Here is a 25,019-nt window from a genome sequence, read left to right on the forward strand (position 1 = left end):
TGAACATAGACATAACTAACATTTAAACCTTTCAGAATGCTAAGATATATTAGAAGAGGCAATAATTTATCTACACATCTTAAAGCTCATACTTTTCATATTGGTGGATATTTTATTTTCTCTTTTAAATGTTACTGTTGATTTTTATTGCTTTATTTTTACTTATAATACCTCCTTGGTTTCTTAACATGAAAATCCCCCCCGCCCCCCCGTGGTTTTGAAGAAATGTTGGAAATGTTGCACTAACATATTTATTTATTTATTTGGTTTGTCAATTGCTTACAAGATAATAGGTATAAGTAAAAACATAGTTATGAATACATGGATACATATAAGAAAAATAAATAAAAGAAACAATAGGACAGGGACGGTAGGCATGTTGGTGTGCTTATGCATGCCCCATATTGTATTCTAAACTTGGTAGCTTTAAGAACTGTGGACTTGACTTTGCTCTTTAATAGGCATTTTCTGTCATTTTTTTCTGACATCTTTGGCAATCTAGAAAAATAAAGGTGCTGTTACTTTAAAGATTTAGGATTGGTGCTTAATGTTCCAGGCTAGAAGCAGGACACAGTAAGTTCTAGTTCCACCTTAAATATGAAAGCTGGCTGGGTAAGTTTGAGCCCAACTCACCTCAGAGTTGTTGCGGAGAAAATAGGAGTATTGTGTTTTTGTGCCTCCTTGAGTTATTTATAAAAACAAAGGCAGGGAATAAACAAAGTTTAAGGAGAGAAATCCTCAAAATGTGGCACTTCAGGGTCTTGTAGAAGCCTAAAAAAATATCAAACAATGTTAGTGGAGTGATACCGTCATGCTATCATTAGGTCTGAAGCACTTCTGAATTACCTTCAGAGCATGCACAACAAACTCTGGTTTTCCTCTGAGAAACCAAAGCAATATGCCAAACTAAGTATAGCTTTCCACCACATTCTATAAAAATGGTTACCAAGCTTTGCTGATATAATCATCAAACATTTTTGCAGATCTTTGTGAAAACCAAGGATTGGTAATGTGATATTTACAGTTGCCATGTCATCCTAATTCCCCATCAATATGATGTCCAGTATTAAGATTAAGTACATTTGATTTAGTTTTTTTTAAAAAAATGGGTAAGGTTTGCTAGTTTTCGAATCTTATGAGAATAACCAAAGATTTGCTGATCTTATGAGAATGTATTCATTTTTACTTCTATTTTTCCTAGTTTTATTTTAGCATGTTTACTATAGCTCTTCTGTATTATCGACATAAAAGGTCTGGGGATAGAACAATATGTTTAGAAAACAAAGTAGAGTAGTTACATTAATTATAATATATATTTCCTCAGTGACCATGGAAAAGGAAAAATGTAAAAGTTGGAAATCAACAAAATGCACATGTTGGTTGTGTACAGATACAAATTCAAGTTATGTGTTTTTTAAAAAATCACCAAAATTGGTACCATGGATTAAGACTATATTTATGTGAATGTATGTAAAGTTACAGATATCATATTTCTATAAAGAACCCTGATACATAGATTTTTCTCTGATAGTTTTTTTTTTTGTACTTTTAAGATTGATAAAAGAGAGCAAAGTGCCATCTAGTGGTGAAACTGAAAACTTAAAAAGATCGTTCTCTTTTATTGAGCATCACAGGAATTGTTACTTTCTTTTCATTTAGGATGCAATTGTAATGGACATTCCCATAAATGTCATTTTGACCAAAGTGTATACCAAGCAAATGGGGGAAAAAGTGGAGGTGTATGTGAAGATTGCCAGCACAACACAGAAGGCAGGAACTGTGAATTTTGCAAAATAAACTTTTTTCGTAACCGACGGTTTGATCTTGGCCATCCAGAGGTCTGTCTCCGTAAGTGGTGTTTAAGCCTTCTCTCAATTTCATAATATATTTTCTCAGAATACATTTTATTGATAAAAACTTCAAAAAAAAAAAAACCCCCACACTTACTTTCTCTTTGTTTTAAAAGTTCCTATTTAATTTATTCAAAGCAAACAAGCAAAGGAATTGCAAAAGAAATAGAAATATAAAATTCCAGGAAGGTCTTGGCCGAGTTATTTTTTCTCTCTCAAGTAACCAACTCTGTAGAAACCTGAATACTAAAGGTTGCTGATGATACATTGAATTTCTGATGGGAACCTCTAATTTCTTCTTTTTTCAGGCAGTTCTCAGATTTTGCTTAGGAAATAAGGATGCTTTGAACTGACTTAAGTCTGACAAATAAATACACTCAATATTCCTTCTATATATTCCTGTTCCTTTTTCTTTCACCTTTCTTCTTTAGAACCAATTTTAGGATAGTTTAATTATTGATGGGTTTTTTGCCATTTTATTTTATTTTTCACTTGTAGTATCCCACTTTGGTGGCTGCATTATAGAAAAGTATTATTTTCCTTTTGCTCCAATTCAGCTCATTGCTCAAAAAATTCTATTGCAAAACGAAATGAAGCATTCAAAAATAGCCTGGCCTAATTTGAGAGATGTGGTGGAATTACAATAAAGGAGAGAGAGGAGCCAATTTAAAATCATTATCAGATCACTAGTGGTTGTTCTTAACAGTAACTAAGAATAGTTGCAGAATGGTGTGGAAACATAGCAGGCAAGATGAGTGTGAATCACCAGTATTCCTCCTAACTGACTAATTCTTCAAAAAATGGTAAATGTATAATAAAATGTCTTTTGTGTTGCCACCAAGCCCTGCTTTTCCTGTGGGTCTAGATGATCATAATCCATTTTGTCATTACCCACCTGCCTACTTTGCTTCCTTTGTTAATTCTTTATTAAGATTAGAAGATACATGATGAGGAACTGTTAGGGATACACCCTAGCAGAATCTTCACGGCAGTCAGGCAGGCAGGCAAAATATATGAGATAGACGTTTTTGTAGCTTACACTCAGTAAAACAGATACACCGTGCTAGTTAAATAGTTTATTCCACTAAGAGTTATAGCATAGTCAAACAGTCCATATATCATTCACTAATTCAGTTTGTCCAGGGATTATTCAGTTGCAAATTCCAGTGTCGAAAAAGAGAGGTCAGTAAACTTACAAATATCAGTCCAGTAATATATCTCCTCGCAGTAGAGATATGAAGAAGTCAAAACTCCTCTCTTCCTTCAGCAACTCAGCAGTAGGGGAAAACACGCAGTTAACAAACCATCAATTCATCAAACCATCATCAGGTTCTCTTGCTCCCTCATATGGCGGTTTCACATGGCACCCAAAATTACATGCTTTGCAGTTTAAAGTGACACACACTTAAACTTACTATCATAGTTTATATATATTATTTTACCCAAACTACGTTAGGTAACCTATGTTATTCCTAACAGGAACACTCTGGCATGCATAATTATAATATCAGTAAGTTTTTATCACTGATAAGTGAAGCATTTCTTGCTCTATTTCAGCTCATTATTGTCCAAGTTTTGGTCTGGACATTAGGCCTTGCTCCATAATTTTTTTAAAAAACAAGAATATGCAGTCATATTTACACCTTAAAAGAGCAAGTAAAAGAAATAAAGGGGAAATTAAGAATAATGAATTCCCATGTAAAATCCCAAACTGTTCTTTAGTTTGATGTTGTTTCTATGATAGAGCTGCAACTTTTAAAAAGTTAGAAGTTTTAACTTCTTTCTTTTCAGCTTGTGAGTGTGACCCGGATGGCACTGTTCCTGAATCTAGCTGTGACCGCATGAACGGTCGCTGCGTCTGTAAGGACAACGTGCAAGGAGATCGTTGTCATCTTTGCAAACCTGGCTTTACTCAGTTGACCAACTCTAACCCCCAAGGTTGCAGAGGTAGGTTAAAGTCTGAAATTGATCAAGAGGATCTATTGCAATCTACATGACACAAAGCATTTCATAAAGTGGGTTACATTGGCATTAGAACACCATGAGAAACAAATACACCCTCATTGTGACTAGATACGGGCCTTATCCTCAGCATGTGATATAAGCAGCCTAAAACTGATCCTTTGTGTACCACAAGTCAACCTATATTATTTGCTTAAAATGTACAGTATTTGAGAAAGCTTTAAGATTTACAAATCTCTTCATTAGGAATAGAAAGAAAAGAAATTTGCATGGTTCAATTTTTAATATACCCTAGGCTATATCAGGAGACATGTAGGGTTTAGGTTATCCTATGAATTATTGAGAAAAGGAAGTGGTTGAATCTTCCATTTATTAATATTAAAATCTAGTGTGACTTGTACTTCTTTCCAGCATTAGATAAAACACACACATTCCTTATAAAATGCTCTGTATATTAAAAACAAAAACCAAAAAAACCCCAGTTCTTTATTGGTGGAAAATTAACCATTTTGATTCCCTTTTTCCATATTTTCAGTTATTTTTAGCTCACTGGCCAGTTTAGAAAGTTAGTACATTAATAGAAAATTAAGTTTTGTTTATGAGATTGTGTGTACTCCCTTAATGAGTTTGCAATTATACAATAAATATAGTACAAGAAAAGGTAACCTATTTTTTTCACATAGCCAGTCCGAGTGATTACATTGGAACTTTACACTAAACCAACAAGCTTAATGAGGTTGTGTAAAGAAGAAGGGGGGAAAAGAGGAAAACATTATTATTGGTTAATAACTACAACTGCACCTTAGAAGATTTTTATTTTATTTTATTTTTTGCTTGAGAAAAGCAGGCAAACAAACAAAAGTCATCCCAAAAGGGGGGAAAGTGGAAGCAACCTTCTAGTCACTTTTGCAATGGTTGGGAGGACTGTAAATATCTGGAGGATGTCAGATCAACATCTCCAGTAGAGCCTGCCAATGCATGGAGTTGCAATAAGTAGGCAGTAAGTCTTGCTCAGTTGTGTTGTGCATAGATGGCTAATATAAATTCCTTGTTAGTAAATAATATCCCAAAGGTGCTTTTCAAAAGGCAACTGGATTTTCTTGGTTTTTTTCACTTCTAATCCAAGGAGCTTCAGTCAGAACTGAAAAAGGTTCTTGGATGAGAAGTGAAATATTTGCAAGAAAAAAAAACAAACGAGAAAGTCTAGCTGCCTTTTGAAAAGGGTCTTTAGAACAGCCATGACCTGTATGATTGAGAATTACCATACACATTTATAAATAATGGTCTACAGCTTTCTATGTTATATAAACTCAGACAATTGTAACTTATTGAATAAACAATTCATGAAGAAATGCGTGAATCCGGCTATAACTTCACCACCTTAGATTTGCAATAGATATTAAAACTAAGCTTGAAGTGGTTTTATCTTTTAAAATTTCAAAATTGTCAATTCTACTTGCATTCATATTTGCAGATCCAGATGTTTCTTTGTCAGGTCTCAATAGTGAGAACTTGGCTCTGTGTTTTAAGATGAGCTTCAGTTTGCTAAACTAAACTTACTTCTTACATGTAAATTTTAGAATGACTCTCATTCAGCAGCATCAATCTCTTGTGCAAATGTTGTTTTGATTTGAACTTCAGTGAAGTCACAAGCAGTAGCCATATACGAGCAATAATGCCATTCTTCAGTTACTCCCCAAGAGATGGCAGTAAGCAACTGTTAAATTTGATCAGGCAAACAATAACATAAAATCCCAGCAATTTTTTCCTCCTAAAAGCCTGGTTTCCTATCTAGCTTATTAATCTAAGGAAAAGAAAAAAAAATTAGAATTTACACCAAGTTTCAGTCTAAATGTGCTGATCAGTTGGCTGGAGTCTTTACTAGGATCTTCAATCGGTCTTTATTCCAGTCCTCTATTCCATCTTGTTTGAAGGCTTCCACCATTGTTCCACTGCCAAAGAAGTTTCCTATCAATAACCTCAATGATTACAGACCAGTGGCACTCACTCCTATCATCATGAAGTGCTTTGAGAAATTAGTCTGCCGGCACATCATTTCTAGTCTTCCACATACATTTGATAAACACCATACAGAAGAAATAGATCTACAGAGGATGCGATAGCCCATCACTCTTCACGCTGCTCTGACTCATCTAGAACAGCAGGAGGGCTATGTGAGGATGCTTTTTGTGGATTTTAGTTCTGCATTTAACACAATTCCTCCACATAGACTAGTGTCTAAACTTCTGGACCTTGGACTTTCTCATTCAATCTGCTTTTGGATTATGGATTTCCTGTCTGGATGCTCACAGAGGGTCAGATTAGGTAATCATACTTCTTCAGCCCTTATTCTTAACACTGGTACACCACAGGGTTGTGTGTTGAGTCCCTTACTCAATACTCTTTATGCGCATGATTGCATTCCCATTCATGCTAGTAATACTATTACTAAATTTTACAACAGTGGTGGGACTCATCTCTGGATCAGTCTGCCTACTGAGATGAGATGAGCTGTTGTTTTTATGGTGTGGAGACAATAACTTGGTCCTCAACACCAATAAGACCAAGGAACTTATAGTGGACTATAGAAGGAACAGATCAGACATCCAGCCCTTGCATATCAATGGAGCAAGTGACCAGTTTTAAGTTTCTGGGTGTTACCATAAAAGGGGACCTGACCTGGAATGCTCACATTACAGCACTGATCAAAAGGGTCCAGCAGAGATTATACTACCTGAGACTTCTCAGAAAACAACTGAATGAAAAACTGCTGGTGACTTTCTACCGCTGGTGACTTTCTACCGCTGCACCATAGAGAGTATCCTAACTTACTGCACCTCTGTATGGTTTGCCAATTGCACAGTGGCAGATAGGACAGTACTCCAGAGGCATAACGTCATTGCCTAGAAGATAATTGGTTGCCCTCTCCCCTCCTTGGAAGAGCATTATAGCTCCTGCTGTCTTAAGAAAGTTCAAAACATTCTGAAAGATCCATCTCATCCTGGGTACCCTTTTTTTGAATTATTACCATCTGGCAGATGGTACAGAATAATAAAAACGAGGACATATAGGCTGAAAAACAATTTCTATCCCAGGGCAGGGGCAGTAGCTCTTTTGAATTCTGCTGTATAGTGCAGTGTTCGGGGGTTTTGGTTCAATGTGTGGAGTGTGAAGTGTTCCGGACTAGCAGGCTCGAAAGCCTGCAAATCTGATTGGCCCGCTTATAGTGGATCGTGATTGGTCACCACAGACTGATCTGATTGGCTAGTAAAGGGGCTGCTGCGATTGGCCCAGCCAAGCGCGGCAAACTCAAATCGCCGTCATTGGCTGCCTAGCCGCAGCCAGCCCTATATAAGGGGCTGCTGTGGCTGGGATAGTTTGCTCAGATCTGAAGTCACTAATAAAGAGCTGTTATTGCTATCTGAGTCTTGTCTCCATTCTTGGACCCATCCTCCCAGATCTAACACTGGTGACGAGGATGGGATGCGGAGACAATGAAACCTGCTGAACACTTGCTAAGCTGAAGGAGCACGTGGCTGACAAAGTGCAACATCGGCGACATGGCCAGCAGCGCTATACCACCCGCCCCATTCGATCCAGCTAGTGAGGACTGGGACTCATATATGGACAGATTTCAAATGTTCCTGGAGTCCAACAACCTTAAGGATGCCACGCCCAGCAAGAAACGAGCCGTTTTTCTAACGCATTGCGGACCCGCCATTTTTAAAATAGCTAAAGCACTAGCGAAACCGGCTGAAGTCAAAACGATGGACTGGGATACCCTTGCTCCCATCCTTCACAACCACTACGCCCCAGCAGTACCGACTCTCATTCGCAGGCACGAGTTTTATCAGAGGGACCAACGAGATGGTGAGAGCATCGGGGATTTCATGGCTGACCTGAGAAACCTGGTCGGATTATGTGGCTTCACCAATCTAGAAGAAGCCATGAGAGACTGAATTGTCCTTGGCCTGAGAGATCCAACTGTCCAAAGCAAGATCATGGCCAAAGGAGACATTTCCCTTGCAGATTCCATAGCAGACGCCACTGCAGCTGAAGCCACTCGTAAATCAGCAGCACGAAAGTGGGACCAACCGCCAACCCACCAAAGATGCTGGGAAACCTTCAGACAAGTATACATCGGCCACCCATCATGAAGATGTCGAGTCCTCCTCAGACAGTGAGGAGGAAGAAGTCCACAGACTCCGGTCAGAACGTGAGCAGCGGAGTCGTAAATTGAACTACCAATGTGCCGGATGCGGAGGGAACCACCCATGATCCGAATGCAGATTTCTAGATGCCATCTGTCGTTTTTGTGAAAAACGAGGACATATTGCTAAGGTATGCAGAAATAAAAGAGGCTCCAGCCCCAGACAGAGGGGGAACAGCCCGAAAAGAACTGATGGCAACCCCACCACAAAGAGGGACCACCCTAGCAACCAGTTGAACCAGTACAACAGACCCCGAAGGTTTAATGGTGTACCCAGACAAGAAGAGGCTCATCAGACCATCACCATTGGCCACGCTTCATCGCTAGATACAAAAAAATCCATGTAGAAGTCACCATCGAGAATAAACCGTGCATCATGGAAGTAGACTCTGGGTCTTCCCTATCCATGGTATCCTGGAAAACCCTCAAACAACTGATTCCCAACATCCGCCGCCAAGATCTCAGCAGTCAGAGACTCATACTAAAAGATTACCAAGGCAACCGGATTTCAGTCGGGCACCAGCCATTTCCAGGTCTCTTTCAAGGGACATACTGCAATACTACTGCTCACAATTGTTGATAGAGACCGTCCAAGCCTACTGGGCCTTCAGTGGTTCGCGCCATTAGGAATCGGAATGGCTGGCATCCACCATACTGAAGACAATGACTGGGAAGCAGCCCTCATCCAAGATTTCTGGGAAGTTTTCAGCGAAAATTTAGGCAAGTACAAAGGGTCCCCTATTTCATTTAATCTCCGCCCTGACATTGCGCCCATTCACCTAAAACCACGCCGAGTTCCCTTTGCTCTCAAACCCAAAATTGATGAGCAACTGGACAAATTAATTGCACAAGGCGTGTTAGAACCCATTGACCACACCCGATGGGAGACACCAATTGTCACCCCCATAAAGCCTGACAGGTCCCTGAGAATCTGTGGAGACTACAAGGCCACCCTCAATCACGCACTGCAGCAGAGTGCCTATCCCGTACCAGTCGTTCAGCATCTCCTACATTTACTTGGGGGTGGCAGAATATTCGCAAAACTAGATCTGGCCCAAGCTTATCAACAGCTGCCAGTTGATTCCGAGACTGCAGAAGCCCAAACTATAGTTACACATCGAGGCGCATTCAAATGTAATAGACTCCAGTTTGGAGTCAGCGTAGCACCAGGCATTTTTCAAAGCCTGTTGGAGAGACTATTGCAGGGCATAAAAGGGGTCGTGCCCTATTTTGATGACGTATTAATAGCTGCCCCAACGAAGAGTCAATTAGAGAAACGCCTCAGAACAGTCCTACAAAGGTTCAAAGATGCTGGCCTCAAGGTTAAAAAGGAAAAGTGCCAGTAATGTACAGAAAGGGTTGAATTACTTGGTTACTTCCTTGACAAACAAGGAATTCACCCTACAGAAAAGAAATTGGCAGCCATCAAAAATGCCCCAAGACCCAAAAACAAAACAGACCTTTAAGCCTTCCTGGGACTCATTAACTTTTATAACATTAACATTATAACAGAAGGCGACTGTTGCTGAACCCCTTCATAGACTCCTCAATAAAAGGGCCTCCTGGATTTGGGGATGACGGGAGGAACATGCTTTCCAACAAGTAAAGGACCTTCTCACTTCAGATGCAGTGCTAATACAATATAATGAAACACTCCCATTGACTGTTACTTGTGACGCCTCACCTTTTGGGGTGGGGGCTATCCTGAGCCACGTCCTACCAAACGGTACCAAAGCACCAATTGCTTTTTTTTCGAGAACCTTGTCAAAGACAGAAAGAAACTATAGCCACCTAGACAAGGAAGCCCTTGCAATTGTATCTGCAATCAAAAGGTTCCACAAATATGTATATGGGAGATCATTTTCCATCATCACAGATCATAAACCACTACTTGGCATCCTGGCAGGTGACAAACCTACTCCACACATTCTATCCCCAAGAATGACGCGGTGGTCGGAGTTCCTAGCTGCCTACGACTATCAACTAAAGTATCGCCCTGGAAAATCTATTCCTCACGCAGATGCCTTGAGCCGCTCTCCACTACCTGAACTGCAAGATGACCCAGCTCCCATGCTACCAATACTACAAATCGAGACAATTCCCTCACCTCCACTGACTGCCCAGGACATCGCCTTTGAAACCAAAAAAGACTCATGTTTGGCATGAGTTCTTGGCTGGGTGGAGAGGGGATGGCCAGAAAACGAGCCCAAGGAAACCTTTAAACCCTTCAAGAACAGACAGACAGAACTTTTCTCACAAAAAGGGTACATATTATGGGGAGACTGAGTGATCATACCAACTAAACTACAAAAAAAAGTCCTACAAATGCTACACGAGGGACACCTGGGCATCGTGCATATGAAAGCGTTGGTGAGGAGCTACGCCTGGTTGCCAGGTATGGACAAACAAATTGAAACCTGGGTCGCCTCCTGTAACAGATGCCAAGAAAACCGCTCAGCTCCACCAAAAGCTCCACCAGCAGAATGGGAAACACCCAGAGGTCCCTGGTCACGTATTCATATTGACTTTGTGGGACTTACTAAAGGACACACTTTCCTAATAACAGTAGACGCATATTCTAACTGGCTCGAGGTTAATAAAATGAAAACAACCACTACGGATGCAGTCATCAAGAAATTAAACAGACTCTTTGCAACACACGGCCTACCCGATGTCCTGGTATCCGACAACGGGCCCCAATTTACTGCCTTAGCCTTTGAACAATACCTAGCTGAACGGGGCATCCGACACGCACTAACATCGCCGGCTCATCCAGCGGCGAATGGTAGGGCTGAACGAATGGTTCAGTTCACAAAGAAAACTCTACAAAAAATGGAACAAGGAAACATCCACGATAAAGTCACTAGGATGCTTCTTCTCCAGCACATCACACCTAACAGCATGACTAACAAGAGCCCAGCTGAACTCCTGATGGCCAGGAAACTCAGATCGCCTCTAGACCGGTTACACCCTGCTTACACCCCGGAAAAACCCCTGGGCTCCAGCAGCAAGCACCGCGCCTTTAAGGTAGGAGACCTTGTATTTGCAAAAAACTTTTCAGGGGATCCCCTCTGGATTCCTGCTGAAATAACTCAAGTCACGGGCCCCTGCTCCTACCGCCTACTGACCACTGATGTCAGAGCGTGGAAACGCCACATTGACCAGCTACGCTCTAGACTGACCACAACTTCCATCAATGACCCCAAGCTCGACACTGCGGGGGGAAGGGGAAGCCGTGAGTCCTGAAATAGAACCAACACCTGTCCTATCAGAACTAACCCCGAGATCACCACATCATAGCTTACAATACTCACCAACTGTAGTTGAACCTGGGCAAACGAACACTTCACCTAGAAGCAGCAACCAAGCAGGTTCAGCGAGCCCGGGGAGTCATAGCAGTAGCAACGAAGCTGATGACTCAATCACCCCGAGGTCCCCAGAGGAGAGTCACAACTATGGCACCGGTTCACCATTCCAGTTAGATCCAGCAAGCAGTCCGTCTGAACCCGAAATTGAACACGGTCAATTGGAATTATGCAAGTCAGGTAGACAGGTACGAAGACCCACCTACCTGCGAGACTACATAACTCTGCCCCTTAATCAGAACCGAGAGGGGAGGGGTGTTCCGGACTAGCAGGCTCGAAAGCCTGCAAATCTGATTGGCCCGCTTATAGCGGATCGTGATTGGTCACCGCAGACTGATCTGATTGGCTAGTAAAGGGGCTGCCGCGATTGGCCCAGCCAAGCGCGGCAAACTCAAATCGCCGTCATTGGCTGCCTAGCCACAGCCAGCCCTATATAAGGGGCTGCTGTGGCTGGGATAGTTTGCTCAGATCTGAAGTCACTAATAAAGAGCTGTTGTTGCTATCTGAGTCTTGTCTCCATTCTTGGACCCATCCTCCCAGATCTAACATGAAGGATGTGTGTTTGTGTTTATTTTCATGGTCATGATGTGCACTGAAGACGGTGTTTGATTTCGTTGTACGAGGTGCAGTGACAATAAAGTAAACTAACTAACTAACTAAATGCCACAATACAGTAACTGGCTAGTAGAGCGTGCACACAAACATCCTTCCTGCTCTCAGTTTGAAACTATATTCCAGATACCAAAATTTATAATCCTTGGATTGGAGATTTCAGTATTTCCAAATTTATTTCCTGGAAGAACTATACAACTTTTTATTCCTCCAGCAAACTGTTATAATCCCTTTCCAAAAGGCATCTAAACTCATAGAAATAACTACGGTGTAGCAATGAATTCCACAAATTCAGTGCTAGGAGCAATAGTGTAGTGCAAGGCAGCCTGAAACTGGGTCTTTTGCTACCTTTGACTATTGTACTCAAGAATTGTGTCTCCTCAGTCTGATACTATTTTGTATCAAAAAGCTTTGATACTTCCCCCTCTTCCTTCCAGCAGTTCTGATAAAGCAGCTGGCTCCATTTTGTTTTTCAGAGTGTGCCTGCAACATCCTGGGCAGTCGCAGAAATGTGCCCTGTGATGATGAAACTGGACGCTGCTTCTGCCTGTCTAATGTGGTGGGAGAGAAGTGTGATGAGTGTGCTGTGAATCACTGGAAAATTGCAAGTGGGGAGGGCTGCTGGCCTTGCAACTGCCACCCTCAGAATTCACTCAGCCTTCAGTGCAACCAGGTATCAACTACAAGGAAGAAAGATAGCAACTGCTTTGAATTTGTGAGGGTGGGGAAGGCAGAGGGGAATATGAAACCATCGCAATTCACAGCTCCATAAGCTGGGCACTCAACAATCTGTTGCTGAGAGGAAGATAGTGCTTTGTTCTTCTGCTACAGAAGCTTCTAGATGATGCTGAATCCTCCAGTCTCATCCACATAAAATTTACAGGAAGAAATTTTTTGAAAGGATTACTCATTTGAGGTTTTCCCATGGTAGCTTTCATTCTTTCCTTTTAGCACAATTATTTCATTGAGGGATGGGAGGTAGAATAGCTACCAACTAGAAGCCTGGCATCTTAGAATATCTTTTCTTAGACTTTATTGTTTATGAGAGGGTGATGGAATGTCTAACAACTTTGGGACATAAAGAAAGGAGGGAGATATTACAAAGATGAGTCCTTAGTTCTGGGGAGTAAAAAGTGTGAGAAAGAGCCTTAAGAATGCTAGATATAAGTAGATCTGGAGAACTGTTTTGACAGGCTTTCAAGATTTGATGTCTCCTCATTCTGATACTATTACTTGAATAAAGATCATTCCAGAAATCCAAGTATTTCTTATTTCCTGAGTCTGCCAGCCTCAGAGGCTTGATAGCTTCCTAGAAGCACTCAAATGAGATTGCTTCTGCTTTTTCCCTCCCTTGAGAACAAATATGGAAGAACTGCTGGTGCCATCTGCAGCTCTGTACCTCAGATGGCAGCTTTGATTAGGCTATGTTACCGAAGTTCCTAGCTGGAGGAAATGTGCCTGAATAGGCTTTGTATAAAGCACATGGAACTTGGGATTCATTCAAACCTTAGGGGCCATTTAACATTTAAACTCTTCTACTGCCTTTCTAGTGTAGTGGAATTGTAATGCCTCCTTTTCAGACTGACTTACAAAGACTGGACTGGCTAATTCTTAAAGCAGCAATTCTACTTCTATATTTGGTTGAGAAAATATGGGTTAATCTGAAAGACATATATTGTTGTGATGACTGAACTTCAAAACCAAGCAAGGATTCAGATGCGGTTTCCTCTTGTTCCAAATCCAACACTAGGCTTGGAGCAAGACCTTACCTACCAGAAGACCCTACTTTCTTCTGTAACACAGCTTGAGCTTTATCTTCCAAGCCATTTCTGGCCTGTTCTGTTCCCAAGATTATTGGACAAAACTTTGTAGTTCTGTGTTGATGTCTTTTCCTTAGTGACATTTTGGATGTTTTTTTTTTTGTAGTTTACAGGGCAATGTCAATGCAGAGAAGGCTATGGTGGACTGACATGCTCTACTGTTGAAGTACAAGAATGTCCACACCAGACATTTGGAAATGTTAGGACTGGATGTAGAGGTATGGAAAGTTGGACATATCTGCTTGGTGACATCTGTATATTTCATTACTAACCATTTGTCCTCAACATCAGCATTTTTCTGCTGACTTCTGTTTCTGCTCTAGTTCTTACCAGAGATTTGTAACCATTTCCTTTTGAGTTCCTCCTACTTGTTTAGCTTATTTCATGATTTTCTAAGTAGTCCATAGGGTAGAAATTTAGCAAACATTTAATAGCAAGCTTATCCTAGTTTGAGTATGAAATGAGAAAACACCCTTAAAAATATAAGGGATAGGGGAGTGTTATGTATTTTTATCCAGTCACTCATATTCCTTTAAATTGTGTAATTTTTAAAGTACTGGAAGCTGCCCAGAGAGGATATTTTGATGTTAGTCAACCTTGAAAACCCGTGTGTGTGTGTGTGTGTGTGTGTGTGTGTGTGTGTGTGTGTGTGTTTATGTATAGAATGTAGTGTTTTTGCCTTCTGCTTCCTTTCTTCCTGTTTAGAAGGATTTCCTTCTCTGTAATGTGAATTTAATTGTAATATAATTTAACTCTTAGAAAGATGGATATGTTACATATTTTATAGATAATAAATTTCAGCATTTAGTCTCTTTTTCTGCATAATTCCTATTTTTTGTAATATACAATATAATAATATAAAAGTGTGCCTGTAGTTACTTCCATTATTGGATTTTAGTTCTCTTCCCACCTGACTTAATTTCTTACATATAATATATAATTATTTATATTATGTAATACAATGCAGCAAAATATGTATCACCCTTCAGTATCATTTTAATTTGTAGTAACAGTCTCCTAGCCATTCTGAGGAAGAAACTGTGGGTTCATTTTGAACATTTCACAGAGTGTTCAAAAGGTATGCCTTGCAAAAAGAAAAAAGAAAAAAAAGACTCAATCTGTTAAGTAGAATTCTGGAGGCTGCATGGGTGGTTGAAACATCTCGGTAAAATAGACTAGAAACTGACTATAACTCTATTTTATTAAGATAGGCTATAGCAACAAAACCTTGAAAGCAATTATAGTTTTCCTTCTCTCCCTCATATATCCCAGGGAGTTAGGAAAGAAAGAAAAACCTGAGTCTCTTCACAATAATATTTCTTTTTCCAGAGCTTAAAAAATGCTTTTCTCCCCTTTTGTTTATGCTTCTGAATATTTGCTTGGCTGAATATTTCCATTGCTCTGTAGATAGATAATAACGTCATCGCTTTGTTTCCTGATAAAAGGTATATTTGTAGACTAGTTTGCTCTCAGCTTCCTCCCACAAAATGCTCTCAGATGACCTGGCCAGCTTAGATGGTGATGACGGTAACGATGATGATGAATCTACTGAAGGTTGAAGGCAGCATATGAATACAAACCTCTAAGTAATTGTGTTGGGGTTTTTGGGGGGGGTCTGTCTTTATAGCTTGTGACTGCAATTTCCAAGGCACAGAGGTAATGGGCTGTAACAAACTGACTGGTAGCTGCCTTTGCCGCTCTGGGTTCACAGGACCCCAGTGTAACCAATGCCAACGGGGCTACTGTGGCAACTATCACCAGTGTGAGACATGCCATCCTTGTTTCCAAGCTTATGATGATGACATTCAAAGGTTTGGCTTACGTCAGGCTGCCTTGAAAAATTCGACACAGTACTTCCAAGGAGAGACAATGACCACTGGCTACAGTATTCGCCTTTTAGAAGTGGAAAGAAAAATGCAGCACATTCAACACATATTGGACAATTCCCTCATTACTGAGCAGGGACTGGACCAGGTGGCCAATAATATTGCTACAATAAGGTAAGCTTGCTTTTTCTTTAGATTTACCAGCAACAAAGGAGTGCCCCCTCCCCAAGTATATAGAAAATAACATTTCAATGTTTGGTTGCTAAAAAGAATTTATTTAACTCCATTCAAACCCAAATTCACAAGCACTGTCTATGTTATGGTTAGGGAAATTGTATTATGGCACTCAGATGAAAAATGAAAATACAAATCACATACTCTCATTTGTTTCAGAGTTTATGAACTATAAAACACTTTGCTTATAAATGAACTTCCTAAGTACTCTCTAAATGAGCATAACTCTGAACAAAATGGTTCTTTTTTTTCTGCCAACTTCATCCGTTGTCTATTTACATAGAAAACGTTTTAAAATAGCAGTTTTGTTACTTCCTATGTTTACATCTTTCTCCAGCTTTAATGCAAGAAAGATATGGTCTACCTAATCTGGCAGACCAATCAAGAACTCCAAGAACATATAGTAGGTCCCTCCTTGTGTTGCTTAGCAACTGCCTTTGGTTTTGGAGATAATATATGACTGATATACAATGATAGTCATATCTTTTCTGGATTTATCTATTCCTGCTACCTGAATTGATGACTGCTACTATAGCTTGTGAGAATGAGTTCCAGCTACAGATTGTATGACAAAATGATTCTTTTTATCTATCCATGTTATTCTAGGCTGTCAGAGTGGTATATTCACCCCACCTTTCCTTAAGTCCCCAGAGCAGAGAGATAAAGATTTACATGAAGTCCTGCTCCCATAAATGCTATTTTACATCCTTTCAGGATGTATTTTACATCCTTTGACCAAATTGCCCTAATATTTGAGGAAAGCAATTAGAGGGGAGAGGTAATAATACAGAAAAATGTGTATATAAATATTATATTTCTTATACTAATTCCAGGCAGACCATTGAACGTTTAAGTTCTGAAATACGTCTTGTGGATGAAGTCTCTTCCCTGTCCATAGATATGGATGCTCTTGATAAAAGCCTGCATCTAATCACTGAACAATACCAAAATAAGAAGGCCCAGTTTGAAGCCAGACGCAGCATAGATCTCTCAGGTATAACCCTCAAGTTTCAACTGCCAATAACTTAACTATCTTTCCTATTCCTGGTTAGCTATTAGTCCTATTGCAATGCAGAGGACATCTAGTTAAGAATATTTCCCTCAAGATTGTTGTTGGCTTGCCAGAAAGGGTATGAAAAGTCTTAGCAATTCATCTTCTGGTATAAAATTAAAATATCACAAGTTTCCTGGTTTTTTTTTTCCTGCCATGAAAGTAAATCGAAGTTCTAAGAATTAATAACTTATACCTACAATTATCATATTTTCTTGAAAAAAATAAAAGACAACCCCCCCAAAAGGTTCATAAGATAAAAATGGTTTTAATAAGTTTGTTTTTCAAAGGTAAGTTTTAATAAGTTTGCTTTACAAAAATTCATAAGCAAAACCAAGAAAATAAATAATTAAGTTAAACAAAAGGACATCTTTCTGAAATAAAAGACTGCCTGTATAATAAAGGACATATAGTCACTGTACTTATACCTGATGAATGTGCATTTTTTACATTGTATACATTTTCTGCTTGTGTTCTGAATAAAGTTATGGCCATATTCCAATTCATAAATATAACGTTTAAACTGTAACATATTTCTGCAGGAGACAATATTGTTCTTAGTTTTAGATATGATAGGAAACAGACATCAATGTTAATTACATTTTCACTCATCTTACTATTTCCGTAGTATATAATTTTTCTTGGTTATATAGGACTTCAACAGACTAAAGAATATATTAACCAGGGATGATAGTAGGACAAATAATGAATTTCTTCCCTAATTCCTAGCCCAATTGGTAAAGCATGAAGGAACCACTACAGGAATAGTAGTGCCTTAAGTGTTTGTGTACACTGTATTCTTAATTTGTCTTCTGTATGTAAAATGGTATGACTCCTTGGTATAAACTGATGGAAATAAAATCAGTTTAAGAAAGCTCTTTCTATATTTTAGCCTCTCCCTTTGCTTTAGTCATGGTGATGGGTTAATATTACAGTACATCCAAAATATACTTCCACAGTTCCTGATTGGCGAATCCCTCTTTACCCCTTCCATCTGTGCTGGGAAAACAAATACCAATTCCTTTCTTTTCCATGGCTGGCTCTTGAAGACATGTAGTTTCTATGGACCCTAACCTAACCCCTAACCCTAATCATATGTATCAATCCCACTCACATTTAACTTCTTAAATAAACTTCTTAACAACTTCTATTAAAAAAAGAAGAAGTAATGCACTGTCATTTTACCATTTCTTCCTGTCACACTGAATAGGAAAACAAGATGGCAGAACTTGGTAATTTTACCAGGAAGAAGAATGAGAGGTTTACTGTTTCAGTCTTTCATCTGTGAGAGGGAAGGAAAGAAAGAAGGAAGGAAGGGCAGAAGGGAGAGAGGAAGAATGGAAGAATTATAAGGGAAAACTTATAGAACACTTTTCAGTTTCATCTGGTTGAAGAGAAGAGTGCCACTGTTTACTCTTTAATCAATAAAGTTCTTAAAAAATAATTTTTTAAAAAAATGCCAAACCTTTCATTGTCTACCTGTGAACTGGTTAAAGAAGGAAGGTGCAGAATTTTCCTAGTCTGGAAACCTAATGGCAATAAAAGGCAACAACTAGTAATGGTAGACAATAGGAAGTTCCAGCCACAATTCACAGTTGTCAGTCGGAATGGAGACATTTATCTATCATGAAATAAAGCCCAACAAGTGAACTTCACAGGATAACTTAACCCAGCATAAGTTGAAGAAACTACTTTTGATGCATTGAAATCAATAGCATATGGAGATTGCCTTCCCAGTAAGCTGGTGGTGGGTAGACAACAATATTGTGTTTCCCTGTCCTCAAGAAACATTTAGTAGTACATACTCATGGTATGTTACTCTGGTTATATATTATTAAAACATGGTCACCAAATTGTCTAGTTCATATGGAATATCATCTCACCACAGCAACAAATTGGGTAGTGGCTTATATACTCCAAGAACAAGGTGTTAACTGTGCCATCTTCACTTTTTTGAAAACCACCATCTTATACCTTAGAATAGTTTAAAGAAAACTAATGTATAAAACAGCATAGTTTGCTCATCCTCTTCCTTCTCCCTGTAATCTGAAAGTCAGAGTTCTGCTGGCTTGAATTCACATTTGAATTCACTTATGACATGATAGAAGCTCAGAGGTACCTTTAGATCACACATGAACATGTTGTATGATACTAGGGAAGTAAAAGTAATTCATTTGAATTCTATATGCCTTGTTGCTATGGCTTTCCCTGCGCTGTCTGTGGGATGAAGCTGAAAAAAACAGTGCTGCCACATCATGTTACATGCCTTTTTATGGATATTGTGACTCAACAGCCATAGAAAAGCTTTGTTATAAAGAAAATTTATTTTGAGTTTTTGTTTCTACTGAAGATTTTTTTCTGCACAGCAGTGTTTGACACATATTCATAAACAACCAGAAATGAATCTGGCTTAAGGAATCCTTTTCTGGATATCAGCCCTTTCCTCCCTGGACTGAGTTTATCACAACTTAATATTTACTCTGCAGTTGGTACAAAGATGCAGAATTGATGTCCTAGCAGTTATAGAGTATTATTCCTTTTCAAACTTTCACATACTTGGGTTTGCTGAAGAAGCATTTTATTATAAATTTAATAAGAACTTTGTTTTTGTAAAACAATTCTGTTTTCTGAAGATTTTACCCTTCAGGAATAGTCGAATGAATATTTGTACAATTATCTTGTATTACATTTTAGAGGAGAAAAACAATCCTAAATTCAGAAGGCTAATTCCCATTAAGTCTTTCTTTCTAGTTTATGGGAGATGTATTGCTTGGCTATCATGACAATGTGAGAGACAAACCCTTGTTTTCATCTAGTTAATCAGTATTTCAAAGTTTATACAATTCTGTTCTAAAAAGGACTTGGGGCAGTGGTGGGATTCAAATTTTTTTTACTACCGATTCTGTGGGTGTGGCTTGGTGAGCATGGCCTGGCTTGGTGGATATGGCTTAGTGGGTGTGGCAGGGGAAGGATACTATAAAATCTCCATTTCCTCCCCATTTCTGGGGGAAGGTTACTGCAAAATCCCCATTCCTCCCCATCCCCACTAACCTGCTTTCCAGTTCTGTTCTCCTGTACAGGGCAACTAAAGACCCAGCCGATCAGCTGGGACTCAGGAGGCAGAGAATAGATGGGGGCAGGGCCAGTCAGAGGTGGTATTTGCCAGTTCTCTGAACTACTAAAAAATTTCCACTACTGGTTCTCCAGAACTGATCAGAACCTGCTGAATACCACTCTGACCTGGGGCCACTCTTCTGTTTCTGTTTCTTTTTGTGAAGACAGATATGATTCCCAAGAAAATTGCTAACATTTTATTTGGCTTGGAGAAGATATAATGAAGAAAATATACTCTTGGATTTTTATTGCTCTGCTGTTGTTAAAGCCCTCTTGAAAAGATGGGTGAGAATTCTTTAGAATATTTATCAAGAGCAAGATTATTCAGTTAGGTAACTGGTCAATTCAGGTTTATGAAGCAGTTTTGCTTCCTTTCTTCTGTAATGTGACTTTTAAAAGTAAAATTCAGTACTCAGTGTTTGAAGAAAAAACCAAGTATTTTGAGTTGCTATCAATTCCCACTACTAATCCCCCTTTATTCCTACAGGGGCGTTCAAGACTATCAGGTCTGCACATCTCACATCCTCCAATGCCAGTGCACGCATAGCTGGTTCTTCTGGGCTGCTTGCTGAGTCTCTGGAATACAGGAGAAATGCTGAAGAGCTTGAAAGTCGTCTTACAGACCCTGATTCAGGATTTGAAGTACTTCAGAATAAAATGGCTGTCACACCCAATTTGACTCCAGTAATTAATAAGGTAAAGCTAATGCTCTAGAGCAGACCTACTTCTACAAACAACAAAAACTGAGACAATAATAGATTCTGTTTAAATATATTTACTTGTATTTATATGTATGGCATTCAGCTTTGTTCGGGTATTTTCCTACGTCATTGTAGTTGTGCTTTTAAAGTTGTAGCAACGTTTCAGCAGAATCTCATCTGCCATCATCAGGCTTCTGTACATATTTACATATTTACATATACATATTTATATATTTATATTTATGTATAAACAGTGAATATGTTTGTGCAGTTAAACCAAGGCTTGGATTTTAAAAACAAAGAGGCTTTTGTTCTCCAAGGACACTTACTGTTCCAGAAGTATGCAACCTGTAATTACTTTATATATAGAGCAGAGGTGGTATTCAGCAGGTTCTGACCAGTTCTGGAGAACTGGCAAATACTACCTCTGACTGGAGATTTTACAGTATCCTTCCCCTGCCATGTCCACCAAGCCACATCCACAGAACCGGTAGTAAAAATAATTTGAATCCCACCACTGATATAGAGGGAAAAAAGTAGAAAGTCCAAAGTATCAAAATAAATAAGGGATATTAACAGTGGAAACCAGTTTTAGATTTACAGATTCCATCTCTCTCTCTCCCTTTCCTTCTCTGTCTTTGTCTCTGTCTCTCTCTCTCTATCTCTCATGCACAAACCCCAATACAGATGAGTTGTAATTAAAGGAATATGATGTATATAGAAAGAAGCCCATGCTGAGAGAGTGTGACTAGTCAAAGGTCACCCAGCTGAGGTTGTGTATAAAGTGATACTATAATCCACAGTCTCCCAGTTTCTTGCCTGATGTCTTAATCTTTATGCTGAACAGGTTCTCAGCATATCTTCACTGATTCAGCCATATTTATTTTGGATTGTTGAACTGCCATCTTTATGTGTAAAATATGTTGAAATGTATGAAATTTCCAGATAAAATCAAATACATCCAATAAATAGGAATTATACTTCAGATAAATAGGAATTATTTCAGTTACAGTGCTTCTTTATATGACAGCTGCCAATGAGAGTAACTTTAAAAGGATTTTAGCAAATTTAGATATTAGCAAATGGTCATAGTGATCAATGAGCACCAGTTGCACAGTGATTAGAATACATTACTGCAGGCTATCTCTGACTGCTGGCTGCCTGCAATTTGGCAGTTCAAATCCCACCAGGCTCAAGGTTGATCCATCCATCCATCCTTCTGAGGTGGATAAAATGAGGACCCAAATTGTTGGGGCAATATGCTGACTCTGTAAACCGCTTAGAGAGGGCTGTAAAGTACTATGAAGCAATATATTAGTCTACGTGCTATTGCTATTGCTATACATTGTTTCTTGTATGAGAGTTGCATATTTCTGAATATCAGCAAATGCATCTTTTTTGTTTGAATCTTGAACAGTAAAAGACAACGATGAACAAGATAAGTCTGTTGACTGATCCAGTTGGAATCTTATGTTTTGAAATTCAGGGAAGGTTGAATTTAGAAGCAACTAATGATAGGCAAGTTAGAAACATTATACATAAAGAAACAAATAAAATAAGTTCACTGAATCTTATCTGAAATATTTGTACTGTATTTGACTGCTTTACTTTTTCTGTAAAGCTTCATTGATCATGTGACTTTTTCTGTTAGATTTGCAGTGTTGTGAGATCAGAAGTTTGCACTCCTAGTGATTGTATTGGGTACCTGTGTCCCCATCAAAATGCAAATGAATGTGGTCCAGGACTGAGCTGCAAAGGGATCATTGCACTTTCCAGCAGTTCTATCCAAACTGCCAGGAAAAACATGCAGGAATTCCGCAATTTTAACAGCCAGCTTCAGGACACTGAACAAATGGTATGTAATTAGAATGGAGAAAGCAAAAGGGAAGGGATGGAATCTTTATTTCAAAAGGTGACATTCTTTAATAGAACTGATTAAAGTAGTGTTTTGGTATTTTCACTTTGTGAAAACTCTAGTCCTATTTAAGTGACTTTTCAATTGAAATAATCTACCTAGAAAATGTTTTGTATGTCCTCATGAAAGGAACATAAGTAGTCCTCAAAGTATAACTGTTCATTTAGCAACTATTCAAAGCTATAATATCAAGAAAAGTGACTTACAATAGGTCTTCATGCTTGACAACCATTGCAGCATCTCCACAGTCACATAATCAAAGTTCAGGAACCTGGCAACCAGCATATCTTTACAATGATTGCAGTGTGTGATTGTCATTTGTGACCTTCTCCAGGCTGCTTCCAACAAGCAAAGCTAATGTTAAGTAGATTTGCTTAACAACAATATATTTCACTTAATAGCTGTAGCAATTCTCTTAACAACTGTGGTAAAAAAAAGGTCATAAAATCATGTGTAACTCACATAAAAATCACCTTGCTTAGCAATGGAAACTCTGATTCCCCATAATGTTCATAAGTCAAGGACTACCTGTAATTTTCAAGTAATTTAAAATTTTAAAGCTATTTTTATATATTACTTTTATTGCTTTTAAAAACATAACTGAAAAATATAAGAAGCAAGAACAAGTCAGAAAAATACATGCATTATAAAAACACAAGTGCTTAAACAATGCCATTTTTTTCTATTTGAATATTCAAAATTTCCATGCATTATTTTTAACCAGAAACTTGCATCAGAAATATTAGAAATGAATGGGGTAATTAATACCTGGGGAGATGAATACTATTACTTGTGGACTTATCTGGAACAATGTTAAAACTTGAAACATTTACGAGCTATATTAAATACCATATGGAAACTGAATCTGCCTCACCTATTAATAGATCAGAGCTGCTGAAATAACTTCCAGCAAGATTCAGACAAATGCCCAAAATCTGAGAAATCAAATGAGCGCCATCAGGACACAGATAGAGGCAGACATCCAGCGCACTAAGCAGTTCATCCGCCAAGTTCGCAACTTCCTATCAGGTAAAATCAGAAATCCCAACATTCTAACAATCCATACCTTGGCACTAGTCAATCTTTTTGCTGTATGTAATTTAACTTTCTTGTTGCACCTGCTGTTACTCAAGAGCCAAATTCAATAGTGGCTTTCCCACAGGGGAAATGTGGGAAATCTTTCATGCAGAATCTCTTCCAGTTAATAGAGAATTTATTCTCATCTGCCTCCTGCCAAATCCTTGAGTAGCAGTTGGAACTCTAAGGGGGACTTTCCTCCCTCCTGAAGTATCCAATATATATTTATTTGTATACATATACATATACATATGTACATATGTATGTGTATGTGTGTATACATATACATATACACATATACATACATACATACATACATACATACATACATACATGTTATGTCTCACCTTTCTTCTTTCCAAAAAAGATGAAAGAGAACAAACTCACACAAACACAGGTAGGCAAGCTGACTCGGACTTTACAGAGTTAATTCTTTATACTGATAATGTCCTTGGCATTCCAACACACTCTGCCTGCCAAGTCCAAAAAGATAACAAGAAAAACTACTCACTGAAGATTCCAAAGCAGACCACAAAAAACAGTCACAACGAAACCTGGAAGAGAAGTAAACTTTGTCCCGTACAAAGTTTCCAGAGAAAACACACCCACTTTTATCCCCTGTGGGGTGTGTCTCAATGGCTCAGCTCAATCTCTGACCGTCCCACACCTCCTATGTTGCAGCTCACATTTCTTCCTACAATGCTGCCTAAAATTAAGCCAACATTCATCCACTTGACTCCCTGTCAGGGGCTGCTCTGATATGCCCTCCTCCTGATTAATCTCAGGCTGTTCCTCTCGGTTGTCTGATGAAACCTGAGGTATTATCAGGGAGGAAGGCATTACCAGAGAGGAAGATCCTGGGGAGGAAGGCATTCCCAGTTCCTCCTCCTCATCTTCCGAGTCCTCTTCCTCTAACAGCACAGGCTCGGGAATCGGAGCCACAACACATACATACATACATACATACATACATACATACATACATATTTTCTTAAGTTTTCGCGGGTACTTACATGTATGGAATTCAGCTTTGTTTGGGTATTTTCCCACGTCATTATAGTTGTGCTTTTAAAGTTGTAGCAACGTTTTGGCAGAATCTCATCTGCCATCATCAGGCTTCTGTATTGTGTTCGTCCGTGAATATATATATATTTGTAGATTTTCACGGCTGCCTCGCCTGCTGTCGCACCCCCTGACCCCAAAACCAAACAAGCTGACACACACCAAGAACACAGACCCAGACCCCAAACTCGAAGCCAGACTAAAACCCAGAATGCTACAT

The 25,019-nt window shown here is 39.0% G+C and overlaps 1 protein-coding gene across 1 annotated transcript in view; it reads left to right on the forward strand.

Annotated features, from left to right (window-relative positions):
* The window catches only part of LAMB3 (laminin subunit beta 3), a 67,786-nt gene that overhangs the window by 32,264 nt on the left and 10,503 nt on the right, over positions 1-25,019 (forward strand). The window contains exons 10-18 of the mRNA XM_026713025.2: positions 1,660-1,848; positions 3,642-3,797; positions 12,476-12,672; positions 13,926-14,037; positions 15,447-15,819; positions 16,713-16,873; positions 20,532-20,740; positions 22,397-22,600; positions 23,545-23,689. Of these exons, the coding sequence (XP_026568810.2) occupies positions 1,660-1,848; positions 3,642-3,797; positions 12,476-12,672; positions 13,926-14,037; positions 15,447-15,819; positions 16,713-16,873; positions 20,532-20,740; positions 22,397-22,600; positions 23,545-23,689 (1,746 nt within the window). The remainder of the gene's footprint in view (positions 1-1,659; positions 1,849-3,641; positions 3,798-12,475; positions 12,673-13,925; positions 14,038-15,446; positions 15,820-16,712; positions 16,874-20,531; positions 20,741-22,396; positions 22,601-23,544; positions 23,690-25,019) is intronic.

This window comes from Pseudonaja textilis, chromosome 3 (genome assembly GCF_049901715.1).
Source record: "Pseudonaja textilis isolate UNSWEBS1 chromosome 3, rPseTex1.2, whole genome shotgun sequence".
Classification (NCBI taxonomy): Eukaryota; Metazoa; Chordata; class Lepidosauria; order Squamata; family Elapidae; genus Pseudonaja; species Pseudonaja textilis.